The 14,577-nt window shown below is 37.9% G+C and overlaps 1 protein-coding gene across 1 annotated transcript in view; it reads right to left on the bottom strand.

Annotated features, from left to right (window-relative positions):
- The window catches only part of LOC125260246 (calcium-responsive transactivator-like), a 60,204-nt gene that overhangs the window by 29,036 nt on the left and 16,591 nt on the right, over positions 1 to 14,577 (bottom strand). The window contains 1 exon segment of the mRNA XM_048178516.1: positions 6,391 to 6,475. Within this exon segment, the coding sequence (XP_048034473.1) occupies positions 6,391 to 6,475 (85 nt within the window).

Below are 14,577 nucleotides of genomic sequence, written 5' to 3'. Positions count from 1 at the left end.
GAATTGGAAAAAATGGAGCGGCTGGGCATGATTGAAGAGGTTTCCAAGCCCACCCTATGGTGTGCCCCAATGGTGCCAGTCACCAAAAGGAACGAAAGACATTAGGATTTGCGTCAACCTCAAACGAGTGAACGAAGCTGTCATCCGCGAAAAGTATGTTCTGCCAACCTTGGATGACATCACTTCTGAACTGGCGGGGGCAACAGTCTTTTATAGTCTGGATACGGCCAGCAGTTTCTGGCAGATTCTGTTAGATGATGCCAGCAAGAGGTTGACTAAGATTCTTACTCTAGTTTTTAAGGCTCGTCATGGTTTAGCACCTTCCTCTCTCTCCGAATTGATTATCCCCTATGTCCCTGCCCGTACTCTGAGATCGAGCTCAGAAAACTTGCTTGCAGTACCCAAGTTCCGTCTATCTAATGTGGGTGGCAGGGCTTTCAGCATATCAGCTTCTAAGCTCTGGAACAAACTACCACAACACCTTTATGATGTCTCTTCTCTTCAGACCTTTAAAACTGCTCTCAAAACTCACTTATTCACTTTATGTTTTGTTAATTGGTTGTCTGTCTCAATTTTCCAGCTCTATGCTTGTTTTTGTAAGTTTAATGTAGATTCTTTGTCTGTTCCATCTGGTTGATTACATGTTGTACACTGACTGTATACTTATATGTATTCATGTTATATAACAACTTCATGTAAAGCGTCCTTGGGTTCCTGAAAGGCGCTAAATAAATAAAACATATTATTATTATTATTATTATTATTACTTTCAGAACCCCATTCAAGAGGTAACGTTTTTGTTGTTTGCTGTTCAGCATGATTAGCGCTATAGAGATATTTCAGAAATGCATGACTGAGCTACTGAATGTCATAATACGGATGTGAAGGGAGTTGCTATATGGACAACATCTTGGTATATGGTCATACATGCTAGAACATGACTTGAGGAAGTACTGAAGGCTATCCATGGCCTCAAGGCTGAAGTTGAAGAAGGAAAAATGCATCTTCGGTCAAAAGGAACTGGGTTTTGTGGGACATAGTCTCAGTCAAGAGGGCATCAGGCCCGACCCGGAAAAAGGTCTGTGCTATTCGGGACCTCAGCAAACACCCAAAATCTGAGTTAAAGCGGATTCTGGGTATGATTAATTACCTTTGCTTTCACCTGCCACACAGTGCTACTGTGCTACAGCCATTGAATGAGCTACTTAGTTGATGCAGTGTGGAGATGGGATAAGAGTCAAGAGGAGGCGTTCGCAAAAGTGAAGGAAATGTTGATTGTAGCCCCAGTACTTGCATATTACGACGTGAACAGTCATCACTGCCGACGCCAGCAGTTATGGAATAGGCATTGCTTCAAGAGCATGATGGGAAGAAGCTTCCAGTGGCCTTCTGTTCCCATACTTTCACAGCTGCAGAGACGTGCTACGCCCAAATTGAAAAGGAGTGTTTGGTTTTGGTTTGGATGTGCAAAAATCTGTCACGATACCTCTATGGTCTGGAGTCCTTCAAAGTACTCACTGATCACAAACTTTTAGCTCCTTTGATATACCAAAAAACTTTGACAAGGTCCCCATTTGCTGTCAGCAACTCCTAATTAGGATGATTTGTTTCAACGCTGTGGCAGTGTATACCCCGGGAAGGTCTCTGCTTATAGCAGACATGTGCCTAGAGCCGACTCAGAACAGTCAGACCTCAAAGAGGAAGTCGAGGCCTACATAGCTGGAGTTGAGGAGCACTTGCCGGCTTCATCTCAGAAGCTACAGCAGATAACTGAAGCTATGAAAGCAGATGAGGAGCTGCAAAGCGTGCTTAAATATGTCCAGCAATGGTGGCCTGAATATGTGAAAGCGGTGCCTGTTAATTTGCGAGTCTACTATAGCCAACAGGGGTTTTTGAGCGAATCGACAGGGCTTCTCCTGCATGACTCAAGAATTGTGATCTCAATTAAAATGAGAGATGAAGTACTTGCTCACATTCACAAAGGCCACCAAGGACTTAGCAAGTGTCGTGAACAGGCTCGTCTCTCAATATGGTGGCCAGGCATCAGCACTGATCTAAAACACAAAGTGAGTCAATGCCAGTCTTGTCAGACAGGACAACTCAACGTAAGAAGTGATTGCCCCCAGGTCCATGGAGACACCATGGGGTAGATCTCTGTGAAGAAGGTGGCCACACTTCTCACAATCGAACGGAGAGGCAGAAAGGGCTGTTCAGACAGCAAAGAAGAAAAAGGACAGCAAAGAAGAAGCAGGACAACCCTTTTTGGCCCTTCTCGCATATAGGGCAACTCCAATAGCAGCTACAGGGTGCAGTCCATCGCAACTTTTCATGTGTAGGCACCTCAGGACTACAATTCCAGTGGTGGCAAATAGCTTGGAATCTTACAGATACTTCTTCAATAAATTACATTGTGCTAGATCCTTATCGGCGCTATGTATCGGGGACTCCGTGCGCCTAAATTTGGATGGTGAAAAAGAGTGGACGACAAAGGGGATTGTAAGTCATCAAGCTGAGCAGCCAAGGTCATACTATGTGTCAACTGACCATGGAGAACTTAACAGGAATCACAAACATCTCCAAACCATTTCAGGGAGAACTGATACTCAACATCAACAAGATCTACCTGACTGCAGAACAGATGCCTAGGAAGGTAACCTGCCTGTGGTTCCAAGTGAGCAATTACCTGAGGCAAATCAGGGAACATCTGTTCCTTCCTTAGAACCTACTACTGCTGTGCCTCATACTCCACAACATTGATGCTGTGTTCGAAATCGCCCCCTATACCTTCATTCATTATTCCCTACATTAGTCCACTAATATAGTCCACTTGAAGGCGTGAATGAAAACAAGTGAGTGATTTCAGACACTGAGTGTGCCGGAAGGGCTGCCGCTTTTACATAGCTTGTGCTTGCTGTTTAATAATTATTTGAAACTAATTATTGATGATTATTCAAATTAAATTTAAATAATTCAAATCAAATTTGAATAATCACTTAAAAATGAATTTGTACCAGTATGATATTATGCTGTAGCCACTTTGGATCAGCATGGTTTGGAAAATGAATGGATGAATAATTCAGCAGTGGGAGCCATCCTCTAGTGAGACACAGGAATTCGTTCAGCGTGCGAGTCTCACAGTGCATTATGAGTATTCTCTAGCCGTTGAGCATGCATCAGTTGTACACTCGTTATTGTGGTGCATTGCGGAATTAAATGAGTGCACTTGATATCGTCCTCTATTGTTTCGGACACCACTAAAAATAGCTGTCCCCTAAAAATGTGCCCTATTTAAGGGTATAGAGGGTGATTTCAGACACAGCCATAGTGTTGCCCAAGACGACACGCTGTGGGTGTGTGGTAAGAAAGCCTTTGTGCTACAAGTCATAATATAGATTCAAAGTACAGAAATACCCAGAATTTTTTTGTGTTGTTTGACTAGTATATCACAGAGACTTTATCCATTAAAAAAAGATTTGTTTGCATAATGTTTTATGTTTGTGATGTTAACAGTAGTCTTATTGAACTTGTGTTCTAATATTGTTTGTTAAAAAGTTGACATACTTCACCCAATAAGGGACAGATGTGATAAATAGTATTTGTGTTAGTAACAAGCTTTCTCATTGGTCATTGTGTATGCGTATGTACATATGAGGAAGTGTTCAGTAAACAGTAGGGGTGTAACGGTACACATATTCGTACCAAAACATTTCGGTATGCGTCTTTTGGTTCAGTAGACATGTATATTCCATTAAACAGTTGTATAGTCCATTAACCACTTTTAACCATAACAACCAATAATCGCAATAAGCTCTGTGTTTTGTTACTTTCATTAAGAAACAAAGTCTCATCCTTCAAATTCTGCCCATTTTATCACGAAATTCAAACAATAAATGCCGTTTTGTTGCTTACAGTATGTGACAGATCGCTATATTGGCGCCTCAGTTCAAGCAGCAGTGCGGAATGTGAGTGAACGTGTTCATCTCTTCCTCTTTAATAGGCTACTAGTTACAGAATAAACATAAATGAACATCTGACAGTATGTTGAAAGATACAGTATAACTTACTGAAACGTATCTCGTGTAGTCGCTCAATCAGTGTTTAAGCCGTGGAAAGACATCAATGAAACAGCTTGTAAACAATATGTTATGTAGCATTTACCTCAGAAATGCCATTCAGTGTCCACAGCTTGTTAGTTCTCTAGAGAAATGAACTCCTTCACTACATATGTGCACTATATTCGCTTATATATATTTATTATATTTTACTTAACTTAACCTGATTATTTAATGTATATGTTTAATGTATGTTTAAATGACATATGTTTAATGTATGAATTTATCAGTTATGATAAAAAGTTATGATGGCCACTGTGTAAATTAATATATTTTAACATCGAATTGGAGAAGAAATACATTTAGAAATTAATGCAAAAATCTTGTCTTATATACAATTCACATGTTTGCATACAATTATTATGTAAGTGTTTATTAATTTATCTAAAAACAAATAGCAACTTAATTTAATAATTTGGGCTCTGTTGTTAATTGTAACCTTTAATATTATAGTAAAGTGCAAGAAAGGACTCCCTGTATATAGTTCACAGCATTAGAAGAGATAGATTTTTTTATGCTTAAGAACATTTTAATTATAATTGAATTTATTTAAAGACAGACACAATTTGTTCAGTAAACCACTGTTTAATAATAATAATAATAAAAATAATAAAAAGTTCAGTTTTCTCCCTCCTGCTGTACCAAATCCGTACCGAACCGTGATTTCAATACTGAGGTACGTACCGAACCGTCATTATTGTCTACCGTTACACCCCTAGTAAACAGTCAGAAAACACATGCAAGTCTAGCATGGTTTATGACACTTGGGCTTTTCCTTGCCTTGATTCTGGCAGACAGCACAGTGTTGCTTACATGTGTGATGTAAATGCTGGAATTTGTTAAAATAGGCACAGAGATTAACATGCACTGCTTATGCATGTGGTGTGAGACAGGGCTGTGAATCCCTGGGAATTTTTTTGGGACTAGCTCCCCCTAGCTGTCAAACACTGTGTGTGTACCTACTTAAAGGGTTAGTTCACCCAAAAATGAAAATTCTGTCATTTATTACTCACCCTCATGCCGTTCCACACCCGTAAGACCTTCATTAATCTTCAGAACACAAAATAAGATATTTTAGTTGAAATCCGATAGCTCCGTGAGGCCTCCATAGGGAGCAATGGACACTTCCTCTCTCAAGATCCAAAAAGGTACTAAAAACATATTTAAATCGGTTCATGTGAGTACAGTGGTTCAATATCAATATTATAAAGCAACGAGAATATTTTTGGAGTGCCAAAAAAACTAAATAATGACTTATTTAGTGATGGCCGATTTCAAAACAATGCTTCAGGAAGATTCGGAGCATAAATGAATCAGTGTGTCGAATCATGATTCAGATCGCGTGTCAAACTGCCAATGGCTGAAATCACGTGACTTTGGCACTCCGAACAGCAGATTCGACACACTGATTCATCTGTGCTCCGATGCTTCCTGAAGCTGTGTTTTGAAATCGGCCATCACTAAATAAGTCGTTATTTTGTTTTTTTTGGCACTCCAAAAATATTCTCGTCACTTTATAATATTAATATTGAACCACTGTACTCACATGAACTGATTTAAATATGTTTTTAGTACCTTTACGGATCTTGAGAGAGGAAGTGTCCATTGCTCCCTATGGAGGCCTCACGGAGCTATCGGATTTCAACTAAAATATCTTAATTTGTGTTCTGAAGATTAACGAAGGCCTTACGGGTGTGGAACGGCATGAAGGTGAGTAATAAATGACAGAATTTTCAATTCATTTTTGGGTGAACTAACCCTTTAACCATATTTTGGGGACATATTTGTACCCAAAAGTGAGTCCAAACCTGAAAAAAACTACCAAAACTTCCTTTTGAAGATGTCCTCTTTTGTAAAAAAAAAATGGCATAAAAATAAATACAGAGTTTTTAAAATTGTAAAAATGCGGAAATTGTACTGTTAGGGTTAGTTTATAGTGTTTATAACTAGCTGCAAAAAAAAATAAAAAAAAAATATAGAAGTCTATGCAATGTCCCCATTTAGATAGCTAAGTAAATGTGTGTGTGTGTGTGTGTGTGTGTGTGTGTGTGTGTGTGTGTGTGTGTGTTTACTTATTATTATGATTTAAGTGACCAATTGCATCATGCTGCATAGATTTTGCTATGAAGTTGTGTTGTGTTGCTTTGTCCCACCACTCTGAAAGAAAGAAAGAAAGAAAGAAAGAAAGAAAGAAAGAAAGAAAGAAAGAAAGAAAGAAAGAAAGAAAGAAAGAAAGAAAGAAAGAAAGAAAGAAAGAAAGCTTCAAATCATAACATACCGCTGGTAGCAGAGACTGCATATTCTGATTAGAGTCTGCTATTGTTGCTAGGTAGACCAAGTTTCTGTGCAATATCTGCTGATACCTGGGAAAATGCAAGAAACAACATTGGTAAGAGCAAACCAATGGCTCATTAGCTGAACTTTTTAGCATTTGTTAAGTGTATTCCTGAAAATTTGAATAAAGAAAATATTAATTCATTATGTGCATAATGCACATTATTTTGAGGGAACCCGCCTTGTCATGATGGAGCAGCTGAATGACCTCTTTATTTTGGGAAGAGTTTGCTGTACTGAGCAATTATTTTATTATAAAGATGTAGCAGAAGACCTGCAGCAGACCTTAATCAGTGTAGAGCCATGTTTAATCTCTGACAGGAATGAAAATTGCATCATGAGTGAAAAGAGGTAAAGTGTGTTCAATGGATTGTTACTGCTGTTTGACCATTTGTCTTCCCAAAACAACTTTCAGTAGAGAAAAACAGTTTTGCAAATTGTGAAAAGTGCAAAATTACTGATCTAGGACCAGTGCATGCCACTGTAAAGACTGTAAGTCTATCAGTCACAGCCTAGGGCTAGGGCAATATTAACCAAAAATCATATCTTAGTATATTTGGGATGAATGGAAATATACAAAATATATCTTTTTTTTTTTTTCTTTTTCTTTTCTACAAAGTGGAATAAATGTATACTTGCAAGTCAAAGCCTCATGTGAGATGTCACAATCACCTTTATTAAAACAGCTTATGATCAAAATAAAATACAAAGTCAGGGTTTCCTCCCTTTTTGAAAATATACATATAATATAAACAAACAGACAAACAAACATATAAACATGTAAATAAAAAAAGTAAAAGTATTTTAGTAAAAAAAGTTTAAAAATTTTTATTAGTATTTTTCATAGTATATACTGTATCTCTTACAGGTTTTGTGCAAGGGAAACTAGCCTATCAACAGCTTCAGGCTTTAGGGATGCATGTGGCAGGTTACAATGTTACCACTGCAGCTGAAAACCCTTTCGGAAGAGGAACTGGTGGCTGGTACCAAAAGATACTTCTTTGCCAGGTAGCTCAGTGCTGGGAAGAGTGTTTTTTTTAAGAGGATCGTATCATTCTCTACATTAACTGACTGAAAGTAGCTTAAAAGTTCAGTGTCAATATAGCCTCCCTCTGTGTCAGCACCGTGCTGATTGTGGTTGCTCTGCTCTTTGTGAAGAAGCTTGCCAGTGACGACTTCTTTGCTGTTGGTGGCATTGCTGCTACTTGGTGTGTAGGAATAGGTACAGTGGGCACAGCTGGGTCAGGCTGACAGCTGCCCTGATCAGCCAGCAGAGATTCTACCTCTAAAACAGCTTGGTTTTTCACTGCATTGATCTTTTCACTTTGTATGTATTTGTCTGTGAACCGTAGATCCACAAGTGAGGCCATGTCCAAAATGTCACTAGTTGTTGTGTCAGCATACTTGGCATTAAGGTAATCAACAATGCAGGTCTTGATTGATTTGCATAGCTCGCTGTTACCCTCTTCATGTGCCAGGAGACTTGTGTTGAAAAGGTATAGTGGAGGTCTGCCATATGAGATGGTGACAGAGCATCTGTGAAGTCCTGAAGGGGTTTCAGAGACCTCCTGGAATGACTCCAGGACCTTGATGTCCTGACATATATGACAAGATGCCTGGACTTTTTGTCCACAGACAGGACTTTTGTGACTGACCCAGCTGAATCTGGACTTCAGTGAGCTCTTCTCTTCCTCTACAGGAAAAGCTGCTGAAAACGTTTCTTATACAGAGAAATGGCCCGGGCGATTCGGCTGTCATCCATGCCCTGTCAGAATCAGAATCAAGTTTATTATGCATTTATGATTCTGGCTTACAGTAGTTTCTAATATTACATATATCAAAAAACTAAAGAGAAAGGCAACAAAAACATTAAAACAAAAGAAATAAATTAATAAAATAAAAAATAACCAAACATTGGAGATATGAAATGCACAGCAATTTATGGTCACAACTATAGTGTTGGACATATAATCTATAACCAATACAGTATACAGCAGTTGTGTAATTTCTAAACAACAATTACAGCAGTTATATATGCATTTATAGTTGCACATATATTGCTCATCTGATTAAACAAAGTAAAGAGGTATGTAAGAGATTATAGTCTCACTCTCTGTATTGAAAAATCAATTATTTTTTTTCCCTTTTTATTTAAATATGCAGATCATCAACTTTTAATATGGATGTGTGTGATGAAATTACTTCATGTTTAAATGTTGCTTTAACTTTTCAAATATATTTTCTTATACTGGTTAGGCATTCAACTGTAAACAGTTATTACTGCAAACAATCATTTTACTGAGGATAATATGCTTCACAAGTTCAGAACTATTTTTTTCAGAATCAAATACAAACATAGCACTCACCAATGGACAGATGAAGTTGGTGACCAAAGCACTGCATTCCTCAACCAATTCTTCAGTTCCACCCCTTTAAAAACATTGCTGGTCATTATAGCAACCAGCCCCTTTTCGCAAAGCTTCCAGTTCATAAGTGCATGATGAATCCTGCAGGGCTTCAGCTATATTCTCCCCGGTGTGGTCTTGGGGGTAATTGCTGGTTTGGAGACAAAGTTTCCCATTTCCCAGTCTTCAATACAATGTATTTTCAAACTCATATATGGTGCGCATGGCTTGCTTGACCATATATCGGTTGTCAGTGCGAAATTAGTCACTTTTGCAATCTGGTCAGAAAGCTTCCGTCTTGACCTCAGTTGTTCATTTCTGCCAGAGCTTCTGTTGCAAAGTACTTCTGACTAGGTAACCGGTATCTCAGGTCAATGTTTTTAGCAGCATTTTAAAACCTTCCTGTTCCACTGTTGCAACAGGAACCATATCTTTAGCGATGTGGTAAGCTGCTACTTCACTACTTCAGTTATATCAAGCCATCTGGAACTTTTCAGAAGGCATGGTACGGTTAAAAGAAGCTTCCAACAAGGCTTTATTTTAGGACATAAAACTTTTAGTCTTCGTGGCTGAGGTTGTAGCAGACCAAGCACAAAGTTCTGAACACTCATCGTACTGCACTTTATGGTGATGTTGGAAGTGATTTGATGTGCTTCCACTTTTTGACATCCTTTAAAGATGGCCTGTTTTTGCTGCTCATTGGATCTTTTAAATAGAAACCATCTCCAAATAATTGAACATTGTTTTACTTTTTAATAACCAGGGGCCGTATTCACAAAACATCTTAAGGCTAAAAGTAGCTCCTAACTTGCCGATTTAGGAGAAACTCTTAAAAATAATGGGTGTGTCAGTCCAAATTTTAGGAGTCCTACATTTTTGCTCTAAGAGTATTTCACAAAGCATTTTAGTGCTAAAACTAGCTCCTAAATCTGTGAAACGTTAGGAGTAGTCAAGAGGACTCCTAAGTCACTAAGACCAAATCACAAACAGTCCTAATCCACCCAAAGACACTGAACACCATTGAGGCAATAGCGATAGAGCCTTGGGTGCTGAACTTTTTCTTCATAAATGCAATACATTTTGATTTATAGATTTGAATCTACAATGAGGCGCCAAAAAAAATCTTTAACAAATAAATAAATATTGTCTGATTACCTGTGCCAGTGGTTTTCATGAGTTCACACTTACAAATGATTGAATATATATATATATATATATTAACTGTATATACTAGTTAACTGTATATACTAGTTTAATTAGTGACACTTAGCCTACATTTTAAAACCTTTATGGCAACAATATGGCAACATTTTATTTTGACTATGGCAACATTTGTATTTTAAAACCTTTATTTTAATGTGGAAACATGACACCTCATTCTACAATATTTCTATGATTAAATCGCTGACTCCTCCCCCATCAGCAAATCACTGTGTGTTTACTCCATAGCAACGAGGTCAACCCCGCCCTTACTTTTAGCTTAACTTCAGTCTATTCCTTAGTAAAAATTTGTCTCAGAAGCTTTGTGAATAGGTTTTAAAAGAAAACTCTTAGCTAAGAACTTTTACTGCTATTTAGGAGAACTCTTAGTGGTAAGATAAAATGTTTTGTGAATACGGCCCCAGATCGTCTTCTGCAGTGTGGACCGTGCAGCGCTATGTTTTCCTCCATATCACGGACAAACTTGTGATGGAGTGGGCGGGGTCTGGTTTGCATGCAAAGCTAAAGTGGCGGAGGGTCGCATCAAACCATATCGATATAGACGGTATTGTCTCATCCCGTATTGTGTTAAAAATAGCTATATATCTCTAAAACTCAACATACTGCCCAGCCCTATCAATTCAATACTCTATACCTATTTGTACCTAATATGTCTAAACCGACCGTCTGCTAGCCGCCTCACGTCACAGAACTCAGATAATTCACAGCACATAGAAACTCTTTCACCTAGATATTATCACATAGAGACTGTGTCTGTACCTCGAACTAGTAAATACAAAAAACTTCCGAAACCTTTTAAGGGTAAAAATTTAATTGATGTTCAAAAAATGAAAATCACAGATAAATCAGATAAACAAATGATAAAGCTTGGGTTACTGAATATTAGATCTATTTCTTCAAAAGCACTTATTGTAAATGAAATTATCACAGACAATAAACTAGACTTGCTGTGTTTGACAGAAACCTGGCTAAAACCAGACGATTACATTATTTTAAAAAATGAGTCTAGTCCTCAAGGTTATGACTATCGACACAATCCTCGACAGAAAGGCAAAGGGGGAGGTGTTGCTGTAATTTATAGTAATATATTCAGAATCATTCAAAAGAATTTCAAATATAATTCCTTCGAAGTGATGGTGCTTTATGTAACATTATGTAAGTTGACATTTGTGCTGGCTACTGTATACAGGCCACCAGGGCACCATACTGACTTTATCAAAGAATTTGCTGATGTAGATAATAATAAAGACGCATTTGGATTGGCATTTGCAGACATTTTAAACTCTATTGGAGTTAGACAACACGTGTCAGGACCCACTCATTGTCGTAATCATACCTTAGATCTAATACTGTCGCATGGAATTGATATTGATGCTGTTGAAATTTTACAGCAGAGCGATGATATATCAGATCATTATTTAGTCTCGTGTATAATACAGTTAGCCAAAGCTACAAAACCACCACCCAGCCATAAATATGGTAGAACCATCACTTCTACCACTAAAGATTGCTTTATAAATAATCTCCCCGAGCAGTTTCATCGCCTTAGTATACCTGACAACTTAGAAGAACTCGATGCTGCAACAGAAACTATTGGCTCTCTCTTTTCCAGCACATTAGATGCAGTCGCTCCTTTACGTCTAAAGAAGATTAAGGAAACTAATCCAACGCCGTGGTATGATGAGCACACTCGGGCTCTAAAACGAGCTGTGAGAAAAGCTGAACGTAGTTGGAAGAAAACAAAACTAGAAGTTTTTCGCCTTTCGTGGAAAGAAAAAATGATTGAGTACAGAACGGCTATAAGAAATGCTAGATCTACTTATTTTTCAAATCTCTTAATAGAAAACAAACATAATCCTAGGTATTTATTTGACACAGTGGCTAAATTAACTAGAAACAGAGATTCAACTGCTGACGTTTCCAAAGAGCACAGCAGTAATGACTTTATGAACTTCTTTACTTGCAAGATTGACAATATTAGAGAGAAAATTATAAACATGCAACCGTCTACAGTTTCGCTTCAGACAGTGCACTGTAGTGTCCCTGAGGTAAAACTAGAATCATTCGCCGCTATAGGAGAGGAAGAATTATCTAAACTTATCAAATCATCAAAATCAACAACATGTATGTTAGACCCAATGCCGACTAAACTACTGAAAGAAATGCTTCCAGAGGTCGTAGGTCCACTTCTTGATATAATTAATTCATCTTTAACACTAGGATACGTGCCAAAAACTTTTAAGCAGGCTATTATTAAACCTCTTATTAAAAAACCTCAACTAGATCCGAGAGATTTAGTAAATTACAGGCCAATCTCGAATCTACCTTTTCTGTCAAAGATACTAGAAAAGGCAGTTTCAACACAACTGTGCTCCTTTTTAGAAAGAAATAGAATCTGTGAGGATTTCCAGTCAGGATTTAGACCATACCATAGTACTGAGACTGCTCTCGTTAGAGTTACAAACGATCTACTCTTATCATCCGATCGTGGCTGTATTTCTCTATTAGTGTTATTAGATCTCAGTGCTGCTTTTGACACTATCGATCACAACATTCTTTTAAAAAGACTTGAAAACTATATTGGCATTAGTGGAATTGCTTTGGCATGGTTCAAATCTTACTTATCTGACCGTTATCAGTCTGTAGTAGTTAATGAAGAGATGTCGTATCGATCACAAGTTCAATATGGAGTACCACAAGGCTCAGTACTAGGACCGTTGCTTTTCACTCTGTACATGCTGCCCTTAGGAGAGATAATTAGGAAGCATGGTGTTAGTTTTCACTGCTACGCTATATTTCCTCGCACCCTGACGAAACCTACAAATTCACAAAACTAACAGAATGCATAGCTGACATTAAAAACTGGATGACAAGAAATTTCTTATTATTAAACTCAGAAAAAACTGATATCCTAATCTTTGGACCAAAAACTTCCTCACGAAAAAACCTTGAATACTCTCTAACACTTGACAGGTGCTCCATTAAATCTTCGTCCTCAGTTAGGAACCTGGGTGTGCTCTTTGATACCAATCTTTCATTTGAAAGTCATGTTTCTAGTATCTGTAAAACCGCCTTCTTCCATCTAAAAAATATATCTAAATTACGACATATGCTCTCAATGACAAATGCGGAACAGTTGGTTCATGCATTCATGACCTCAAGACTAGATTACTGTAACGCTCTACTGGGTGGTTGTTCTGCTCGCTTTTAAACAGACTACAGTTGGTCCAAAATGCGGCAGCTAGAGTTCTTACTAGAACCAGAAAGTATGACCATATTAGCCCAGTTCTGTCAACATTACATTGGCTCCCTATTAAACATCGTATAGATTTTAAAATCTTGCTACTTACTTATAAAGCTCTAAATGGTTTAGCTCCCCAGTACCTGAGCGAGCTCTTGGTGCATTATAGTCCTTCACGTCTATTGCGATCTCAGAATTCAGGCCAGTTGATAATACCCAGAATATCAAAATCAACTGAAGGCGGCAGATCCTTTTCCTATTTAGCACCTAAACTCTGGAACAATCTTCCTAGCATTGTTCGGGAAGCAGACACACTCTGTCAGTTTAAATCTAGACTAAAAACACATCTCTTTGCTCTTGCATACACATAACACATTATCAATACATTAACATTTTTCAAATCCGTTAAAGGATTGTTACGCTGCAATAATTAGGTCGGCTGGAACCGAGAATATTTCCTATAACACTAGATATACCTGTACATCAGAATAAGAATGGCATCTACGCTAATATCAGTCTCTCTGCTTATCCTGAGGTTTGCCGGGTGCTGGATCCAGGCTGTATCCAGATCAGATGGAGAACCTGTGTCTGGACCTGACTACAACGTAGCCCAGGAGACAATGGGCCTACAGATCCAGTTCTGGCTGCATCTATAATTCAGATTTTTAATCTCTGTATCCGCTTACATATATTTATATATAATCTATTTTTAATCTCTATAATAAAAATGTATAATTCAGATTTTGATCTCCATATCCATTTACATATATTATATATATCTTCCAAGGGGTTTTTTCCCTCCTAGGACTTTTTTCCCAGTGTTAGCACGCTGGGTTTTTCTCCTAGGGGGTTTTTTCCACCCCTGGGAGTCAGCCGACATTGGCTTAATGTAGCACCATCTTGTATATGTTACATATTACCACGCTTGCTTGTACAGCTTATTTTTAACCACTTCTCTTTTTTCTGTGCTTCTAATACGTAAAGCTGCTTTGAAACAATTACCAATTGTAAAAAGCGCTATATAAATAAATTTGACTTGACTTGACTTGACTATACCCTGACTAAGGTCTACAGCTCACATAATGATGTCTCGGATGGCTATTCCCATATGTCACCAACCAACTTTCATCTAACTAGGGGTACTTTTAAGCAATTTAAAAGTACTTTTAAGTTTGCATTTCAGGTGTTTCTTTTCAGGATTTCTTTCAAAATGTGCAACAAAATAGCTGGATGGAAACCCAGTTGAGTTACCAGACCAGATTCA

This window comes from Megalobrama amblycephala, linkage group LG24 (assembly GCF_018812025.1).
Source record: "Megalobrama amblycephala isolate DHTTF-2021 linkage group LG24, ASM1881202v1, whole genome shotgun sequence".
NCBI classification, from domain to species: domain Eukaryota; kingdom Metazoa; phylum Chordata; class Actinopteri; order Cypriniformes; family Xenocyprididae; genus Megalobrama; species Megalobrama amblycephala.
The sequence above is the reverse complement of the archived record's forward strand: the minus strand, read 5'-3'. Positions and strand labels throughout refer to the sequence as shown.